This window comes from Condylura cristata, unplaced genomic scaffold, assembly GCF_000260355.1.
Source record: "Condylura cristata isolate star-nosed mole 26May11 unplaced genomic scaffold, ConCri1.0 scaffold00020, whole genome shotgun sequence".
NCBI classification, from domain to species: domain Eukaryota; kingdom Metazoa; phylum Chordata; class Mammalia; order Eulipotyphla; family Talpidae; genus Condylura; species Condylura cristata.
The window spans coordinates 11,370,521-11,392,885 of record NW_004567121.1 but is presented as its reverse complement, the minus strand read 5'-3'; the positions used below and the strand labels follow the sequence as shown (position 1 = coordinate 11,392,885).

General features: G+C 34.2%; 1 protein-coding gene across 11 annotated transcripts in view; it reads right to left on the bottom strand.

Annotated features, from left to right (window-relative positions):
* NRXN1 (neurexin 1) overlaps positions 1-22,365 on the bottom strand; it is a 976,600-nt gene that overhangs the window by 562,899 nt on the left and 391,336 nt on the right. For all 11 annotated transcript variants that reach the window (XM_012727414.1, XM_012727413.1, XM_012727415.1 and 8 more), the window contains one exon: positions 454-892. In XM_012727414.1, the coding sequence (XP_012582868.1) occupies positions 454-892 (439 nt within the window). The remainder of the gene's footprint in view (positions 1-453; positions 893-22,365) is intronic.

Genomic DNA, 22,365 nt, shown 5'->3' with positions numbered 1-22,365 from the left:
AAAAAAAAAGAAACAGTATGCTGTGGTAATCTGAGAACTTTATGTATGGAGCTTTATTTACTATTTATTATTTTATATTTACTATACCAGGCACCTCTAAATATCCAATGATATGAGATAATTGGGAATAGAAGAACCCTAAATTTTGTCGTTTGCAAATTTAAGATGAATTTCTTGCAAGATTTGGCACTTGATTATCCAATAAATGTTCATTTAAGAAGCTATTCTAGAAGCCACTTGAACACTTGGGCTCTGATGCCCAACTATGATGATTAATTAGCTCATTCTCATTTTTATATAATGTGAAACAGAAATAAGAACAATTTCCTTTACCCTACAGAGAGAAATGCAGGAAATATTTAATGACTTGGTTTTAATTCCTTAGAAGTGTTAAGGGAGTGGGGTGAGGGTCATCTAGCAGATAATCAGCATAGGAAAATGAAAAAAAATTACCTGACCGTCCATCTCTCTGGAAGTCCACATGATACCATTCTCCATCATTCACTTTCTTCTGGAGTGCCTTGATTTTTATTGTACCTGACCCCATATCAAGAAGGAGGTAGAGGTGGCCATCTAGCATCTCAATAGCAAAGAAGTCAACCTTTATCATCTGTGGGTGCTTGGCATCTTTCTGGTGTCTTGGCTTGCCATGGCTAAATAAGATGAGACCGTTTGGCTCTGTTGTGCGGAAGTCAAATGATATGGAGCCAGTTTTCTTAGCATTCCATTTGGGCAAAGAGATGAATGATTCTGGGGTTTCGAAGGTGATTGGGTCCAAAGTTGCAACATTTTCACATTTAAATGCCACTACGCCATGGATCTTCATTTTAGGGTCTCCTTGTTTGGCAAGTCGGGATAATTCCAGCCTTACATCATTATTTTTATATACAACCTGTGGGCACAGGATAATAGTGAGAAACTAGGTCTCATATTTAATATCTAGAACTTGTTTTCAGCTCATATAACTTCTGAGTAGATAATGTAAAGACATGTTATAGTTCATTTTTTTCAGCCAAATGAAATTCAGGTGTCAATTTATTAAACAGTAACCATTCCAATATCATTATGTGCAGACTTAAATTTATAAAAGGCACTTGCATTTGTTAGCTGTTTAATAGACTTTATGAACTATATTGGTGTATTTTCTGTCACTAAATTACTTGATATTAAATACTTTTAATTACCTATCCTGTAAAACATAGATTTCTTCTATAGTTCACATATTAACTCTGTAAGATAACTTTTTTTTTAACAAAGATTAGCATGGTTAGATAATCACAACATGAGATTGAAAACAATCTAAATTTCCTCATAAAAATCAAAATACACTGAGATGTGGCTCCCTTGGCCTGTCCTACATTAATAACTATTTGAATTATATTAGGTAACTCTGGAATGTGGTATCTGCTCTAAATCCATTCAACCTGTATTACTTCTGTTCTATTTCACTTTTACTGTTGAAAAAAGGCAGACCAAAATATGGTTCACTTTCCATGGTATTCATCTAAAGTAAGCTGAGTTGTTCTGATTCTGGCTAATAGTCCTAGAGTTTGGGGGCTTCCAAATAGCACTTTGGATAAAGCCATGGGCAGGGCTCTGAATCTCATGTACCTGATGTCATATCACCTTAATAAATGCACAGCTATTTAGACACAAGGATACTGAGAGAAGCATACATTTTCATTACAAAATGCATACCATGGATAATTATGTTTTTCAAAAGATATGTCATATTAACTTAAGGATAAATTAGCTATCTACATCCAGATACCTATCTAAATTATTTTAAGGCACTCAAAGTTGCTCAGCAGCATACAACATCAAATTCTCAATTCATTAATCTACATTAAAAAAAAACATTTATATGACAGAAAGAATAAGATGACTTATGTTTGAACAGCGCTATAAAATTAAACAGGTTAACACAGAAGTTATTTCTTCCACACCTGAGACCACCTGAGCCACATTTAATGTGGCTGATGAGTGTTCTGACATGGTTTGTTAATGGATACTTAAATTTTCAGAGTGAAGTGTTTTGTAAGCTTTTGTATTATACTGTCAGAGTTCAAATTTTGTCTCCAGTATTACTTAGCATTATGATTACTTTAAGCCTTGTTTTGTTCCCTGATAGATGATACCTGACAGGATGTTTATAATGAAAAAAAAAAACAATGCATGTAAATGAGAAAAGCTACATAAATGCAATCAATTCAAAGTCAGACACACTGTAAGATTTCAGTAAATAGCAACAACATTAAACAGCAGGTAAGAAATATCATCACTTTATCATCTAATAGACGCAGGGATTTGAGTTCTAAATTAATCCATTATAAGGATATGTTTAGAAATTAAGCAAAGACACATAATTGGAATTTTATTCTTAATTTGTGCCAACCAAATAAGTCCCATCTTTTCAATGCTAGTCGTGGTGTTTCAGTTTAACTATCTTGAGAAAGGATTATTATAAAGAATACCATATCCTTTATTCTTTAAACAAATATTATAATGGTTTAACAAGCATTTATTGACAACAAAAAGAAGAGAAAATTAATTTGAGCAATAACAAAAAGGAATTAGATTAATTCTTAAGTACATTTTCTTGAAAAGAGAAAGAGCTATTGAGCCTTGAGAAAGTTGATTCAGGATTGCCTTTCTTTGGAGATCTTTAGAATCAAAGAAAATGCTTTCATGGATGACTTTCAATGTTGTATACCTCTTGTTATAATTTTCAAACTATCTAAATTCACATTCTCTTAATTTTCCAGGAAATTTATATTCTCATATTTGTGGATCTAGTAGACATACCTGTTGACAGGAATGAGTATTTCCTGGCCTAAATGATGCAACTGATAATGGTCAGTGCTAACAATACTTGCCATAGAACCACAGCCATGGAATGGGGTGTCTGTGACATGAGTAAGAGGGTGGAAGGTTGGGTGTTTTGCCTTCTGAGACTGTAATCAGATACCAAAACATTGAAGGATGTGAGATTATGACAATTCTAGATCAGGTTTTCAGTGAGAAATTTATAACCTCAAGTATGAATTGTGATAAAGCTCTTTTGGGAGATGGAGAAGAAAAGTAGGGATTCCCTTCATCATGTTTTTTAGGGTTAGTCATATGCAACACCCCTCTCTTGCCTCTTCTCCCAATATATATATATATTTCCATGAGAATCAATGCTCTATACAGCAGACTTTGCTCATTCCAGCCCAACACAAGCACAACACTTAGCACATAGGAAACACACAATAAATATTTTCTGAGTATTTACTAAAATTCTTTCTTTAACTTTTAAAACTTTTCAAGATTAGAGTCTAGCCATTCTGTGCAGTATAGATTACTGTTAGAGTGAGCAGCATCTGAGGTAAAATTCTCCAGAGGTAGAATAAGTTTTCCTAGAAGGAATATCTTGAGGAAAAGCACAATGTATTTTTTTTATTTTCCCATTCTGTATTCTTTAAAAGCAACTCTAAAAGACAGAAATACAATTTTGTAATGCAAGTTGATAGCTCTCAGATTTATACTACTTCATCTGACCCAGATTTCAAAATGACCTCATCATTCTACTTTTCTAAAGTTAGATTTACTCTTCAAACAACTTGACTATTTAGTAATAAGTAGTCAGTAAGCATTGTACATTTTCTGAAAATTCAAGTATGGGTTAATTTTTTACTACTTTCTAGGATAATGTGGTGCTCAGTCATGAAATAACTTTATAATTATTAACATCAGCTTTAATTTGTGTTAAAAGATATTAATTTTCTTCAACTTTCAGCAAAAAACTACATACTCTATCATCTTAATGACTGGTGATAATGTAATTGCATACTCATTTGGATTTGTTTATAGAATGAGGATTTCTTTGGGGAATATTATTATAAAGAATAATTCAAAATGTTGAATTTTACTTCCCTGCTTTATGTTTTTATATTGTGAGACCCAAAGGAATAGAAGCATAAGAGTATTTTTGTTTGGATTTGTTATCTGCTTTTTTTGTTGTTGTTTTTATTTGCCATATAATTTAAATGCAAAAACTTTTCTTCCAATATTTTGCTAGAAATTTAAGTGATCCTTACAGAAATATGCAAGAATTAGAGTAGTGTTTATAATTTTATATTCCTGAATTGAACTATGGTTTAGGCAGTTAATGGGTATATTACTTGATCTTCACAATAATCTTAAAAAGGCAGTAGAAACAAATAGGAGTAGGATTTTGATAATCTGGAAGGAGACATAGTATAATTAGAATTATTACCTCAGTCAAATTGTCTGAACTCTCTCTCACTTTCTAAATTTCTAAAATGGACTTCCAAAAAGAAGGCATATGATATCTACAAATTCTTTAAAATCTACCCCCCAGCCCCCCATTAATCTGCGTGATTTGGGGCAAATATATGTCCTATTGCTCCCTTTTTCTGGTATTTTCCATTTGTGATTTTGATGCCAGAACACAGTTCTCTATTCTGATATATGGAAACACTTTTCCATTAGTAAAGAAAAAGCTATGACATCCTTAGGTATACAGACATGCCTCAAGGATTATATCTACATAAGGTTTGAACAGATGGTATTAAAGATCTGGTGGCTGATAGCTAAAGTTCTTTCCATAAGAAGTGGGAGCCTGTTAAATAAGTTCATCAGTAGGAAAACATTTTCTACTCAAAAACTTTTTCTTGTTATAAATATATTACAGCTTAGAAATTTTAATGAGGCTCTGAATTAATTAACATGTTGTGATCAAGGCTTTCCATACCTTAATTTATGGGAGTAAAGTGAGCACTGAAATGAAAGAACTGGGAGTGATCTAGATCCTGGTAACAGCCTCTCAAAGAATACGAACAGCTCATCCTAATCTGAGTTATCTCATTCATTCTTGGCAATAATATGTGAGGATGAAGAATCTAGTTTTCAATTCAGATGTCAGAGTAAAGTCCCGTTCACCGACTTACAATTCTGAGACACAAAGCTGTTTATTGGTAAAATGGGATGATAATAATTACCACTTTAGGGTTTTTGTACCAAACTAACTTTTCCATTTAGAATTAACAACAGGTTCTGACACAAAGAACACAAGTATCACTTGCTTTTATTAATGGTGCTATTGTTATGAATAACAGTATTATATTTAAAAATAAATGTATGAAGTTGCATAATCTAAATGTTATGACAAGGGAAAAAGTTTACATGGCACATAGTAGATGATCAGTCAATGTTTTAAAGTAACCCACACAGTACTCCAATTAGCACAGTTTATGAAATCAAAGCAGGTCGAGGCTTCCTTTGTAATCCCAGGATTTATGTTGCAGTATGAAGTACATGACAGGCTCTCTCTACTAATGAAACTGACTCCTTAGCTAGAAAACAGAGAACAATATAATGATCCTAGGAGCTTCACTTTCACTCACAAAAGTGTTTCTGTGACATATAACGTGAATAAAATCGCTGCTATTACCACATACTCCAAAACAAAAATCAGTTCTGATTTGTGGAGTAGTTACTTCTCAGGCCCTCATTCATTATATGTATTATAATGTCTTCCTCACAAGCAACCTAGGAAATACATAACATTGCCTTATTTTAATAAGTAATATATAGTGGCAGAGCTCATTGCCTGCCTTTGCTCATGACCATGATTAATACTCTGAGTATCTAAGGATGTTAACTTCAAATCTGTCACAGCAGGAAATTTCACTTAGTTTGTGATAGCAGTTACTAAGCAAGTAGACCATCAGTTAGTTGCCATTGTGCTCTGTATGACCTTGCTGTGAGTTAAATGGATCATTCCAAGAAGTGATGCTTTTTCTCCCATTCTTCCTTCTTAAAACATAATTTAAGTGAACCAAATCTCGTAATTAAGCAGAGAAATTTTTCAAGTTCTTCTTAATTAAAATGTTTCTTCATGTCCAGTTTAAACAGAAGAGATTATATCCGTTTCCAGGATTATAAATAATGCAGTTTTTCAATAAGTGTCACCTAGGACATATATATTTAGAATACATGCATATATATATATATATATATATATATATATATATATAATACATATATATTTAGAATACATATATAATTCGAATACATATTATATATATGAATTATAAAAATTCATTAGTTTTAAGAATTACTTAAGAGGACTGCTATTATAGTTTTACATTTTGTTTGGTTTAAATGTATCTTTCAAAACAAATGAGACTTTTAATTATCTGAATTTAATATTTATAGCAGTATGCCTGTTTCAAAATACAACCAAGAGTTGCCAAGTAAATGAACAAGTACCAGGGCAACCCAGCAAGTAGGAAATAAATTGCATCTGCTTTGTCATGACCCAAATAAGGAACTGCTCAAAAAAAGAAATAAAAATGTACATCATTGTTGCTCCCTAATATTGTAAATTTACTTTTATTTTGAAATTATTTTTCAGTCTGTACACTTTGACTCAATTGGGTAAGTATGTGTTAGGTATATATTCAGGTAACAATATACTGAATAAAATGCTATTTATTTATTATGTATTGTATGCCGACCCAGTAGAACAAATTCCAATGAGAATAAATGAATTTACTTTCTCTTACATGTGTGTTTTGGTATATGTAATAGTAATATGTAAACTGTCGGAGATTCTTTGTCCCCGATCACGGATTATTGGGGGGCAGAACAGGCAGGGTCTCAAGTTGGGAATGGTGTCGGTTGCAGAGATTCCTAGAAAAAGGGGAAAAAGGAAAAAAAAGGGGGAGCGGGGGCGAGGAAGACAGAAAGACATGGGAATGGGATTTGGGTACAAGTTCCCACCTTGAGACCCTGCCTGTTCTGCCCCCCAATAATCCGTGGTCGGGGACAAAGAGTCTCCGACAGTGAACAATTTGTGAACAAACACATATACATGACTCAAATATTACTGAATACAAATATGTTTACATGTGATGTATGTTAAAACGGAATAAAAACCTACAGACATTTTAGAATATATATTGCAAGATATTAGATGAGAAGAAAATATGTATATATATGTACCAACGAGTTTTAAAAGTTTGCATTTCACCACTTCACGCTTAGAGAAGACTATAGTAATAGCTGTTTTAGCTAACAGTAGGGAACCTGCTAGGAGGACAGTGCTTTTTAGCACAAAAGCTGGAGCGCAACAAAGGCCACAACCTCTGCTTCACTGGCGGAGCCAGCCCTGAGTGCGCCTGTGCTCTGGGTGAGCGGTGCCAAGCTCCTGCCTCTGGAACTACTTCATCACACCACCCCTGGTTTTATCTGTGTTAGTGTTACATTGGGCTTTATGCATTATTTAATATAACTTAGTAGGTTATATCTTAGATCAGGAAATGCTCAAAAATGTTTTTATATGAATAACTGCAAATTGCCCCTTAGGACAGCATACGTAGGGATGTTATATTGTTGAATCTTGGGGAAAGTCTATACAGTCTATACACATGTCAAATATAAATATGTATGCTTTTAACAGTCAATGATTTCAGAACAATAGTTCATAGATAAGGCACACAGATACATTCTCACGTGGAATAAAAATGTTTTGACATAAAAACAAATGTTAGTGCTTACTATATATATACATGTGTGTATGATACATATATGTATATGTATGCTATAAATATATGCAATCATGAAAAAATTAAAAATATTTTTCTTAATGTTCCTGCCAATATGAAGAGACAATTGTAAAAGCAGAATAGAGGCAAGGTGGTCACAATTCTTTTTAAATTATTATATTCACTATAGCCCTACCCACCAACCAAGATCATGTTTCTTAAACTATTCATTAGCCTTCACTGAAAGCCTAGCACAGAACTTGCTTATGATAAAATGATAATATATATGTAACAGATATGTGTGTGTGTGTGCATGCACACATATTTGTTGAAATTACTGAGGACTTTACTGAGAATGTTATAGAAAGTGTTGGCTCTGTAGGCAGTTCCAGCTCAAACAGATATAGAAAATTATTTTTTATTTGAATGCATCCACCTGAGGTAGGTGTACACCTAGTTGCCTGGACTTATATATTAAGTGAGTCAGAGATCGGGTAGCACATAGAAAGTAAAGATTAGGAAATGTACAGTTCTATTCTAGTAGTCCAGTACATTTAAAAAGTATGTATCAATGAATTATGATTTTTAGGCAAGTTAGCTACTAAGGACTTTTGAATGATTTCGTGGGGGGGGGCGGAGAGGATAATGTTTCTCCTACATTATTTAATCATGTTTAGAGATGATGTACACATAAAATTTTCAACTAAATATGTATCTTTCCCCATATTAAATATATATCTAGTTACGGAATATAAAACAGACTACAATAATATCATTTCCCAATTAACACACGTGATTCATTTAAATTGAAATCAGATTTTTTTGAAATCTGGATAAAAATTAATTTTGTGTAAGCAGTATGGAGAATGATGTCTTTTTACTTAGTTCCAGTTTAAGATGACCAAATACAACCTATTCACATAAAGGAAAAGAAAAAAAAACCCTTTTCCCTCATTCTACCATCAGTGAAATATCTAAGTTATTTAGACGACATAGGACACCATGCAAACCAGTTAGCTATGGGAGTAACTGGATTAACATGTTAACTTAATGAAGCTTTCAGTGGCATATGGGTATATGCAAAATAACTTGAATTTTATTAAGTAGAAATGTCTATCTTACATTAATGATTTAGTAGCTCAGTAGTAGCTTTTGGAAAAAATACTGGGAAAATGAACCACCATTGACAGTAATGTGAGACTTGACATTCAATAAAAAAATAAAAGATGAAAAAAATAAAAGTTGAAAACTAGGTCAATCCTTTTATTTTTAGATGAGGAAACTGAGGCTCAAAAAAACTAAGGAAAGGTCTCAGTTGGCATTAATCTCTGATCATCAAATATTTGGAGACTGCAGTATGTAATGTATGCTCTACTCTGTAAAACAAACAAACAAAAACACCATTCTACCACATGTTCAGAATTATAAGAGATTTGAATAATTACAAATGAAAAACAGCCTTCTTTTCAGCAACCTGGTAGAAAGGGAAACTTAAAGGTAATCTAACTTTAAAACTCTGTTAGTTTCACAGTAAACTGATGCTCAAATATAAAAATAAAATGCCTAAGGGGGGAAAATATTGCAGTTATTCCCCCCCCTAATGACATTGAAAATATACTGGGAAAGTTAACTAGAAACAATAGACTTGCAGTGTTTACTGTGTATTTTGCAACTAAGTGAAGAGGATATTTTCAGCATTGGTCTTTCATGATCTTGCAGAATGTAACACACCATAAATTAGGGTTTAAACTTCTGTTTCAAGCCAGCAGATGCTGCTAATCAGGACAATACATGCCTGCTTTATCTAAAACCTTTTTATCTTCTGCCAGACTCAGTGAGAGAAAAGTAGCCACAATTATTGGTTTTTAAGGACTCTATATTTCCAAGGCAACAAAGTTCAGAATCATTGATCTGTTATTAAAGTGACACCAAATGTTAAATTGAGATTAACTCATGTGATTTTGCATCCTGAGCCTTATGAGCCCTGTGAAACTCTCCCCATCTGATTTTACATTTTTCTAAGTGGGGTGACATTAGTATATGCCATTCCGTTTATATATACACTCAGGTACACATTCATATGTATGAAGTATCACTCACTCTAAGGTCTGTCCTTCCCCTAATGATTTATGATGACATAGTATATGTTTCAGTAGATAGGAAAACGTTTTAACAATTTCATATGTTATTTTTGAGAGTGGTCATCACTGTTTCAGCTTAAAGAGTTCTCTTCAAAAGAGATATGGAAAACATTATTTTCGTTTAAAGTGTTATCATTTGATTATATGTGTGTATAACTTTTTAGTTCATACAAAAATTCTTGTTTTCTATTTTACGATGAAAATCACATTAGTTCCCATCCACCAACATAGTGATTTGAGTTAGCACAATTTTTAATTAATCCCTCTTTTTTTCTACTATTGTAAGGCCTGCCACACATTAAATGCTCCTAGAGACAGGGTTCAGCCTCTGGTTGCTTTTGTTTCTTCTCTCCTAATCCACTTTATCATTTAATTATTATAGCTATATAATATTTTCTAATATATTTTACACATCCCCCTACAAAGGCTTTACACTAATTATTTTAATGTTATTTATATATAGTGTAATATAAAGGTTTCTTGTTCTCTGCATGGATAATATACATATAAATAAAAAATAAAATTACTGAAGTTCTTCAGATTGGGCCTTCCAAAATGTAGTAAGAGAAGCTCATGACAAATGGCTCAAACTCACTTAAAAAGACAGAAAAAAAATTAGATCTTAGTTAGAATTACATTCCTGTTATAATATTTGTAAACTTCTTATTAGAAAAGGATCATAACAATTTATATTCCAATACAGAAGAGAATCTGGCTTCATGCCAGAAATTTATTTTATTCATTAGTTGAAGGATAGAGGTATCACTACTGAGACATCCAACAGCATATGTAGTTATAAGTACACAAGTTCTATTCCAATAATCACAAGTTTCTGTATAGTTTTGTGAAGTTCAATACCATGAGTATGTGGCCAATCCACTGGAGAAATTAGGAGATTAGGGCAAATGACTGTCAGTGCAGGAGAAAGCAAAGGAGTCTCTGACACCACAGCAGTGTGGTTCTCCCCAAGAGGCAAGTGTACTTGCGAGAGTACATGCAACTAGTAAGTGAAAAAACAAAATCTGGACAAGACAGAATGAATACTTGTTCATAGAGCAAGAGATAAATTGTACAATTTTTGGTATTTTTCCATGGGACAGTTTTTAATGATAAATTCCCTTTGGCAAGTGAAAAAAAAAATATAGGACTCTATTACACATCCTCAATCTGAGATTTCAAGAGCTGATTATCTAATGTGTGATTACTCTAGTTGTAAGAATCCCTTCATGTTCTGGCTACCCACCTTCCCTTCTCAGCCCTACCACCATCTGAGAACTCTCAATGAAACAGGAGGGCTGACATAACACACAATGGAAAGATTTTGCAAAGTAGATTTGTTACTGAGAAGCTGTGTGTATATCTGTTCTGTAATTTAAGTATTGTCTGATGAAGACAATTGCATGATATATAGATATGGATGGGGATATTTGTATAGGTAGGGGTATAGGTAAGTATATGGATATGAATATGAATACAGATATGGATATAGATTCAGACAACCATACATTTGAATTCATGTTCGGTTTCTTTTTATGCCACCTTGGGCAAATTCCTTAGTCTCTCTGAAGTAATTTCCCCTTTTATCCAATAAGATTATTAATACTTGCTTGCTCCTATATACCTGTGACTATGTAGGTGCCTCTTTTTTTTTTCTTCTTTTTCTTTTTCCAAATATACATATCCTTCCAAAATATTTTTTTTAAAAAGTTATTTTCTGACTTTATCATGTTATTTAAGCTCATCCAGTGCTAAATGTTTGTTCAGTCATGGGCCCTGAATAAAGAGTAACTATCACTGCTACTAGTATGATCTTAAATGGATTTGATCCTAAAAATTAAGATGTTAAATGAACGAGAGAGACATGTTCAACATTTATATAAATGACTTTCTCCAATAAAAGGAAACATTCTGTAAAGTAACTAATCACCCTCAAATTTTAACATTTAGATGAATAATACTTCCTGCATTTACTAACATACTTCTCATTGCCTATGAACTTTACATTTTGAAAGATTTCATACACACAATATTCACTATGCATATTCTATCAAGACATCTAAATGACAAAATTTATACAAGGTACCTAAGTGACAAAATGAGATAGACTCTGTAATCACACTGAGTTGATGGAATTATAGTCTGGTACAAACAGTTTGTGCTATTTAGTTTGTCCTAAGAATGGGTGAGTGTGTAGCCTTTTCTAAGTTTGTGAAAGAATAAGCATATATAATTGTTCTTCATCTCTCATTTCAAGGACCCTAAAAAGTTTAGACCCACAAATTGGGAACTGTTATTTTTCAATTTTGACTGCTAAGCACTGGTGTACTTTTTCTTAATGTGTTCTTTAATTATTTTGTTTGGAAGGTTCTGAGAGCTTCAGATGTCAGATGGGTTGTGCCTTTTGCCAAGGGTTGCTTAGTTAACTGTTTATTTAATGAATGGTGTTTTATGTGCTGCTGAATTTCTCATGGCACACGTTAGGAGATTCTTGGCAGCATTTAAATTGGAGAACTGAGAAACATATTGGCTCTATGGAAGCTCAATCAGCTCCCAGGCAGGAGCAAGGCCTTTGCCAAGGAAAATTCACTAAAATAAAAAATACAAAGACCAAACTCTCACACAATCCAAGGAAACTGATTCTAGTGTCCAGGATTAAATGAATGCAACAAGTATACCCAGAGGTGCATGAATGGAAGTAAGAAATGCCTCAGAATTTCATGGGAAGAAATAAATGGGATCTCTTTGCTTGCTTGGAGGATAGTAATATGTCTCAGTTGTCTTGCATTTTAGATAACTGTACTCAAATGTGTGATTGCTGTGAAAAGTCAATTAACTGCTAAGAAAAATAAGTATTATATAACTTTTCACATCCCCCTCCCCTTAGGGAGTTCAGAAACCTATGTTTATATATTACTGAAATATATAGTAAGTTTGTTCATTTCTAATAATGATCAATTACTGAACTTTTGCAGTTGTAGTTACAAAGCACCCTAGGCAAAGTATCTGATGTCTACACTTTTTAAATGATTTGGTCTAGTATCTAGATGCATCATTAGACAGGTGGTTTTCTGTCAGGTATGATTTCCTTTCATTCAAGAAAAGGTCTTGATGTTACCTGGTGTCTGAAAAGTCCCAAATCCTCTGAATTATTGTTTGTATGTTTGTTTCTGAGTAGTATTATAGCTGATGCGGGAATTTTAGACATTTAAAATTTACTGTTATGACAAAATAAAGATTAGCATGTATCTTTCATTAATTTATCATGAACAGCACTACTTGTCATTGCTGTGAGACTTGCTAGAGTCTTCTGTGGAGGAAAGGCCAGCTGTAGGCATCTCCTCCCAAGTCCTAAATTCCTTCTTTCCTTGGAACATTGAACCAAACCGGGTTCCAACCCTTTTTCCTGTCCAGAAGAATGACTTCCTGAGCCAGCATTTCTCTTTCCGCTCCTAAAAGCAGCTTCAGTTTCGAGGACATAGATTTAGATTTGGCTACTACAGCTTCCCTGAATCAGAGGATAGGAATGTGACAGCTGCTTGTGTGCTGGGGACGTTTTTGTTTTTACTATGATAGATGAAGTTCAAAATGACATAGGTGAGGTGAGTTAGACAGTCACCTTTTCAATAAAATACAAAAGGGAAGGAAATGATAAAAGCTCAGTAATAAAGACAAGTAATATTTCCAGACAATTTTTTGAAGGTAATGTGAAAAAGCCTATGCTGAACAAAATATTAAAATTTTCAATAAAGACAGGGTTAATATTGCTGATTGCTCCTTAATATCTCTGGCTCCAATATGGCCTACGACAGCACTGCAGCATAAAATTTTGCTAGGATTAAAGTGTGCAATTTAATCTGTTGGAAACCAATTTATTAGTATAAAGTAGCAGTGAATAGTAATTTTGTGAAAAAAAATGGCATTAGGCATCAATACATTAAAGCAAATGCTAATAATTTTAAGGTATACTAGTCAATAGAAAAAAACTTTTGAATAATAATAATAATAATAATAACCACTTGTAGAATATTTAGATACCTTTTAAAATCATTTACTCAATTAATCCACAGAGCAATAGGATAAGACAGGGGAACAGGTCCACAACCAGGGAATTCCCTGTGGCACATGAATTAGAATATATCTATGAGCTGTTCTCACAGAACTGGATCACCATTTTACAGATGAGAACAGGACCAAGCTTCATACCCAGGCAATACAAATCAAGATGCTTTCTCTTTAGCAATATTACCAAAGTAAATCAAGTCCCTCCCCCCCCTCCCCCAGCCCTACAAAGCAGTTTAGCATTAATAATAAATAACTACCTAAGACTAAAGAAGATGGTAAGAACTTTTACATAAACTAGTTAAAATTTTAAGATATATCTCACATATATAATATAGCTAGAGATAAACTTTGCTTTCAAAGATTTGGCACTGAGTTCACCTTAAGAGGCAATCATATTTACTTTAGCCATGTCACACATTTCCTACATTCATCAATCTATACGTTAAAAGCACAAACTAGACTGCTGATTCAATTAAACCTTTAAAAAAACAGGAATTGCTAAATAAAAATCAATTCAATAATTCACAGGCACTGAAAAGCAAGAAGAATCCAACACTCTAGTTTTTTCCATTGCTGGTACATTAACTTTTACATGCATATAGCTAATATTCTTCTGTTAGTTGGCCAATATGATCAAAATGGAAATTTCATCTTTTAATGCTCAACAGAACTATAATTACATGATGAAACCAGATCATCAAAAACATTATAAATAAAAGCTTAACAGATTCACAATAAAGCTTCAGATAATTTCTGATACATGACCCCTTCAAGTAACCAAAATCAACAATTCATAATGTCCAAGCATGTAGATTTCTGATTATCTGGCTTACTGCTAAAAAATAAATAAACCAAAAAGGTTTAAAAGTTCTACTGTAAAATATTTATTATTGATTTTTTTAAGGCTATGATAAGCTAGTATCAGAGTAGGAATATCTTTGAGGAACAAGATAGCAAAAGCATATTTTGCTCTTGGGAAACGATATTCCAGAGAAGAAGAAGGATTAGGATATTGGCTGGCAGCAAATTATGGAAGGGACGAGTCAATGGCAGAAGGATCCAAGAAAAGAAGACTGAAAAAGCTTTTGTTCCACATCAACTATTGGGTGTTTCCATAGCACTAGCAAATAGGTCAGTGCTATGCATTATACATTATTACTTGAGATTTATAAATACAATAAACTGTTCCTTCCTCATCATGCTAAAGCATCATTGAGGGAAAACATTTTTAGTGGATTCAGAGTGTTTTTAGTCAGAAATGACTTAGAAAACTCTCATGGCAGTTTCTGCTTGATTCCATGGAGTTGCAAGAAATAACCCTAAATCCTGGTAGCTGTGTTGTGCATGTGTCCCATGTGTCCTTTTGTAATGGTTAGGTTAGATAAACCCATCCAGACTGGAGGAAAAGTAACTGAATGAGTAGTTTTGGTCAGTAGTGGGAGGCTGAGCACTATTCATCATATTATTATTATTGCAGACTATTTTATATTTATAATATATGGCCTTTACAGTTTTCATGGGGTGATAAGATTTATTAACTAATTCTTAATGTGTTCTTAAAGGCTGTAAGTATAGTTCTTTGGAGACACCAAAGCATTTGGTATAGCCTAGCCACCTTTGTGACTGGATCAGTGGAGCTGTGACACCTAGCATCTTATTCCACAGAAGACAGATACAAATATCTCTGCATTTCTTAAAGGAATATCAATGGGAAAATAGAAGAACATTGATTTTCTCATGAATGATAATATAATTGCTTTCCTGGCAATTCTGAACAAGGGCAGCAGTTCTGATGCTTTTATTCTAAGACATACCAGTAAGGGAATAGGGAGTAAGTGGTTTGGATAGTCACTCATTAATTACAAAGTCCAGAATTTTTGATCAGGTCACAGGAGCTCACTTAGGCAAATGAAGACTATTTGAGAAAATAGGCCTAGGATTAAACCCAATATCAGAATTTTAACCCCCACAATAGAATGTTTACATGGGAGCAATAAAGAAATATCTACTGGCCATAGCTTGAGCTATAAACCCAAGGATCTGTTTCTTAAATAATTCAGTAGACACCTGGCAGCCTCTAAAGGAGATATTAGTTTAAATTATCATGCCATAAAATGTTTCCCACAGTGATGTTTAGAGAAATAAAAGCACAACTCTAATTGCAGATAGTTTCAAAAAGAAAATGTAAATGTCCATTCAGAAGATTAGGTTTGTACAGAGAAGGAAACTCAATCAATATATTGAAAAGTTGAAGAACATTGTGTTAAGTCATCTGGATCTTGAGAAAACCAAAAAAGAAGTAGGCCTTTCTTTTGTATTTACAATGGTAATAAAATGTGTTAAGGGTAAACCTTTGTAATTTATCCTTTGTAAACTTAATTCATTATTGCCCCAGGATATTTTTTTTTGTCTAGAGTAGTATCTTCTTTCTGATTGTCTCTATTCCCTCATCCACTAAACCTAAGACTAAACAGATTTTGGGGGTATAGTAAGACCATAATGACATCATAAAATGAAATTTTCAGTTGTTTGTTTATAAGAGCTTTTGAGAGAAAAAGTAAGTATCTAAAAGAATGTGTGCTCTTTAACATTTCAGTAGCAGTGGGAGGAGCCTACGAACTACAAAAGAAACCACAGAGCAGTGAATAACTATGGGAAGTTTCTGTTATTTATCCTGTGAAAAGCTTGTTAGATATTTGCAGGGAATTGCTTATACAGAATAAACAATAAAGGGAAATGGAGGGAGAGCCCCCAAAAACTCAGTAAAATTTTTGTGTAGACAGTAGAAGGATCAAAATACCAGAAGAGGTTTGGGATCTGAACAAGGATCTTCTTGGAATTCTGGATATAAAAGCAATCACAAAATCCCATATATCCCCCACACAGTTCCAAATAATGAGCCACGCCACCCCTATCTAGTCCAGCAAAGACCAGTCTGTTGAGAGGCACCTCAGGGAGGTACGAGATCAGCTCAAGGGGGGCCTTCTGACTGTCAATCCCTTCCCCAGATTATGGAGATAGTGCAGAAAGAAATTATCCATTAAGAGGGAAAAAAGGCTCTGATACAGAATTTGAAATAATATGAAAAGTGAGTTGACCTGCTATTTACTTTGAAGACATACTTTTAAGCAAAAAGAAAAGGAGTGACCTAAAATTGAAAAGATTCTGCCCTCCTACCAATCTCAGCAGAAATGGAAAATAAAAACAAGATTAGCATCAGGAAAATGAATAATGCACTTTTTTCTGTTATCTTTGTTAAATTGTGTGTGTGTGTATGATTCCCATCCTATTAGATTAGCCAGGTTTTTTGGTACAATGAAAACGTTCTGATGCTTAAAAAAACTTTCTGAGTTTTTGACACAAGGCCAATATCAGACAGGTGAGAAATATGAAAGAGTGCTAAATTTTGCCCAATATTCTTTCCAATGCACTCTAGGCACAAAGAATATGATTACACAAATTTCTTTTTTAAATGTAAGGCTCTTTCTTGAGCGGTCTGTTTTTTCTGCTTTTCAAACATGCTTTCAAGTGTGTTCTTCTATAGGAATAAATTTATTTATCTCATTTCTTAAGAAGGTGATATCACTAATCTCATAGTTAATGATAACAATAGCTACTAATACCCAATATGTGCCAGTCAGCATACACTGCAGCCACAGCCACGATCACTGATTATTATATCAATTCTCTAGCATACATATATTTTTTTTGTATTCCCACTTTCAGATATGATAATCAAAGCTCTGTGAGTTTAAATAACTTTCTTAATGTCACACAGCTAGTAAAGCTTGTTCCATTTATCACAGCAAATCCTACAAATGAGTTCTAACAAGTAAACAGACCCTGACAACCCTTGAGGAAGCGAAAGGCAGACTGATGGGAAAACAAAACAAAACAAAAAACAAAATTGTGTTATTTTCCCTTATCATTCGCCTTCAGGATTATCCACTTTTTCAATGGACAGCACCTCCTGGTTGCTGGAATGAGTTTCAAGAGACTGAGAAATTTTGGTCCTAGTTTGAGCTGTGCCATTAATTGTGTGAATTTGGAAAAGTACCTTTTTAGTTTTCATAGGGATAACAACTGCACCATTTCCATCTCAGACATATGAGTATTTTGAGTTTTGTTTTAATTGATATAGAATTAGGTATGAAAAAGTGATTTTATGATGATTCTAAAATGTATTATTATCATTTATATTGGATATAAGAATAACCAGAGAGAACATTTCAATTTGTGGACTTTATATCAAGGGCTGGGCCAAGTACTGATGCCATAATAAATAAAAAGATCTAGTTCCCAGCCTTGAAGAGACCCAGACTGTGACCCAGATAGAACAGGGAAGTCCTTATACATGAATGTACAATCAGTCCTGAAATCCAGCCCCCAACGTAGTACCTCATTCTGGTCTGCATCTTCTCCATAGGCTAGAACATGGGCTAAGCACTGCGTAGGAAACCTCCAATAGGAGATTCCTTGCTCAGAGTTGCTTTCTACTTGCTTCCTAGTCACTTCCAGTCTAATGAAGTGAATTAGGAACACGGACTACTAATTGGACACTATAAAGACAGAAGCAGATATAGTATTATGAACTGTAAGTGAAACATGTGAATCTTTGTCAGGTCTCCAAAGAAGGAGCTGATAGAAAATGTTTTACTCAGAGTTGTCTGGTCATGATGATTTTGAATTGGTTTGTGAGGAATATAAGTAGTACAGAATGCATGCTTCCATATAGAGGCTCACACAAATGATTATATTTTTGCCCATATTACAAGCAAAAAAAGATTAGGAAGGAAATATATGTTTATTAGTGATAACACCCCCAAAAATATATATAATGCAGTTTCAAAGAGATTCTGAACATGTAGGTTTCCTTGATAATTAGTGTTTCTCACCTGCATATTATTAATGTCTAGGATTTACTGGATGTGTTCTGTCTATCAGGCACTGTACAAAGGACTCTGTAGAGCTATGTTCCCTGTATTTTCTCCTGAGAGCTTCAAATGATAAATACTGGGCAGCATCTCACTTCACAGAAGTTGAGGGCCAGAGAGTGAAAGTGCTCAGCCTAACCATATCACAACTCACAGAATTAGTAAATGCAAGAGAGAAAGGAACCCAGACCAGTGAGTGCACATACTTTCTCCCACTTCCTAACCACTATCCACTCCAGATATAGCCTCATCTGGCCTGGCAAGGGTAATTTGTGAAATACAAAGAACTATGAATGGGTCCACACAGACGCAAAAGCTAGTTTGAGGTTACAGAGAAGAAATGGTGCGTTTATTCTTATCTGCACCACTCTCAAACTATGTACATAAAAGATGGCTGGTCATTAAGCCACCAACCAAGCACAAGAATTAACTTCCCTAATAAACTCTTACAGTATTTTCCCGGAGGTAAGAAGATAACACCACTGTGCTGCTAGTGACTCTAGCAACCAATGGTTTTTTTTACTGACTTATACAGAATATACTATTTTTGGCCTAGTAAGACATATTATATGCAAGTACTGCATCTTCAATGAAGGAATAAATGTCATCAGGGTTTTATGATAATAGATGTTCTACTAATAAATCAATGATATGCTCCAACTTTCACAGAAGAACTACATATATCCACATATGGGCTGTTGTTGTCATATAACAAATATGTGTCCTGTTGAAATGAGTTTTCCAATAGTCTTTCATAGTATATGTACATGGCACTTGATTTTATAAGGCTTTAATGTACTATAGAAGATCTAAGTTCTCTCTAAAGAATAGTCTGCATTTATTTCTCTTATTTAACATATCAATATGTGAACACCAAAGAAGAGATAATAAACCCTGTGCATGTAAAATGCCAGTAAAAGGCAGTAAAATGCCATCTAGTCAACAAGATAGAATAAACTAGTGGACATCTTACAACTTCACTTAAATTGTGAAATGACTGTACAAGCATGCTCCTCAACACTTCTTTAGATATTGCCTTTGTCTAGAAAAATGATCCCAAGTGAAATTTGGATATGCACTAAAAGCTTCAGCCTTCAAGGACTTTTCAATTTCCTCCAGTTTGCAAGTTTGGAAACTGAATGGTTCAGCATATCTCTAATAAAAAATCATTTCCCACGGCTCCTTTTCTATGCTGGCAAAATCAAATTAACATCAAACTGAAGAAGTTAGATGCATACATAAAGGAAGTATCAAACTGTAACATAGTCTCATTCCACCTCTCTAAGGTCTCTTAATGTCTACTCAGGGGAGACATCCAAATATTAACTTCACCCAAGATCTCTCTGCAAAATCTAACAAGTGTGACTTCCAAAAAGGAATGGCATGGAGTGAATGGTTTCCACTACACTGTCAGGGTTTCCATTCATGACACTGTCATTGTCTGGATATCTACTTCACATTGCTGAGAACCAGCAGGCATCCAGGCTTCCTCCACAGCCAACAAACTTTGCAGTGCCCTTGCCTTGATAGCTGGGATGCCCTGAGTCAGGGGATCCCAGTGTTTTGCCTAGAGGAACTGCATGATGCTCTGTGCCTTCGAGCCATGGCCTGCTAAGTGTGCACCAAAAAGCCTCCCCCATGATGATGTATTACACTAATATACTCTCAGATCACACTCGTGAGGCTGTATTAGAGCAATACATCACCAGAATGCCTTAGCTTATATGATGTGGTATCACATGCAGTAGAAATGGTTACCAGAGGCACATTTGAAGGACCATATGTCTAATGTTTTGTACTAAATGATGCCTATATCAACTTCTTGCTGGTTTGGGAGATCTATCTGGTGATTCTGCTATGGTTGATATGTGTAACTCAGTACTTTCCCCATCATTAAACGTATTCTTATTACTTATCTATTTTAATAGGAATACGCAGTAATCTCAGTAACTGAAGTTCACTGTGACCTAGATAGAACAGGGAAGTCCTTATGCTTGAATGTACAATCAGTCCTGAAATCTAGCCCCCAACGTAATACCTCATTCTGGTCTGCATCTTCCCCACAGGCTAACCCCTGAGTAGGAAACCTCCAATTGGAAATTCCTTGCTCGGAGTTGCTTCCTAAAGGGATCCACCTACATGATTCCAATCCCACATTCTCATTAAGGACAGGTTCTGCTTGGCTATAGTCATGTGCGCCATAGAATACTGATCCCACATCACTGTCTATATTTTACTAGTTGAGATGGGAGTTAATTTTAGAAAATCAACAAATTTAAATATACATTTTCATCCTTGATCACTATTTTTTTGATCATCTAAAATATGTTTCCAGATACACATCCCATAGGGTAGAGTCCACATCTATTTTACTTCCCCCCACCTTTTTTCCTGTATGCACTAATGCCTGACCTGTAGAAAATGTTCAATCAATATTTACCCTATGCAGTAATAATCACTCTTGCCTTTAACAGTAAAACATACCATCAGCAACTTCCCCCCACACACACACACCCTCTTTGGAAGCAAGGCATGACTCCCTTCAAATGTTCAAATGTAGGCTCTGGTAGTCAGAAATTACACTGTATCTAATGATAGTCTATATGGCAATTTTTTAAAAGATTTATTTATTTATGCACACAGAACTGGGTTTCAGGCCAGAGGTGCAGGAGTGGTGGGAGGATTCAGCAGAGACAGAGTGGGGGGCAGAACAGGTTGATCAATGAAGTACACTGCTGAGGGGAACAGCAGGCAGGTCAGAAGCAGTCTACCATGCCATGTGGGTCAGGCTGGGGCTGGGATCAAACTCATGCTGAAGTGGCTTTAGCTTCTTAGTACTGTGCCTTAACCAGCTGCACCACCAGGGAGGGCCCAGCAATTCTTTTTAAACAAATATTTGTTGGCCTGTGTGTGTATGGGTTCTAAGCTATTGACTTTGCTTAAAACCAACCTTTATGGTGACCTTTATTTATAAAATATGAAAAACACAGGTAGAAAATGAGAGAAATAAACAAAGGGTGAGGGGAAAAAGGAAAGGAGAAAGGGAGAAAGATGGTGAGAAAGGGAGAGAAAAAGAATTGTTTGATAATGAGTAAGACACACCAGTACATTGAAGCCTAACTAGATTGCTTTTAAAGTATAATTTTTCATGAACATATTTTTCAGAAAAATCTATTTTCTAAAGAGATATACACCTACATAAAATTTATGCCTTGGAGTAGCTATAGACAATTAAAAAACTGGTTTACAAAATAAATGTTATTACTTTGTAATCAAATTTTGCACATTATAATTTTAGTGACAAATTCCAAATATATGTATTAAAATGTCACTGTATGTTTTACAGTGTATACATTCTGTGACCCAATTAAAAAAAATGCTTTTCACATTTGCATTTTAAGCTAAACCAATACATTCTCATTACCTTCCTGTTCAATCAAGTTTTTACTCTTCTCTTTCTCTTTTTATGGTATATATCAAAGGTCTCCAAAAGAACTATGATATTAAGCTACATGAAGAGGAAATATATATATAAGTATATATATTTAACTTTAAATTCAATATATTTGTATATAAATATATATATTTATAAATTATATATATATATATAAACTTTAAATTCAATAACCTCACTTCCACCAGTCGGGGTGTGTGTGTGTGTGTGTGTGTGTGTGT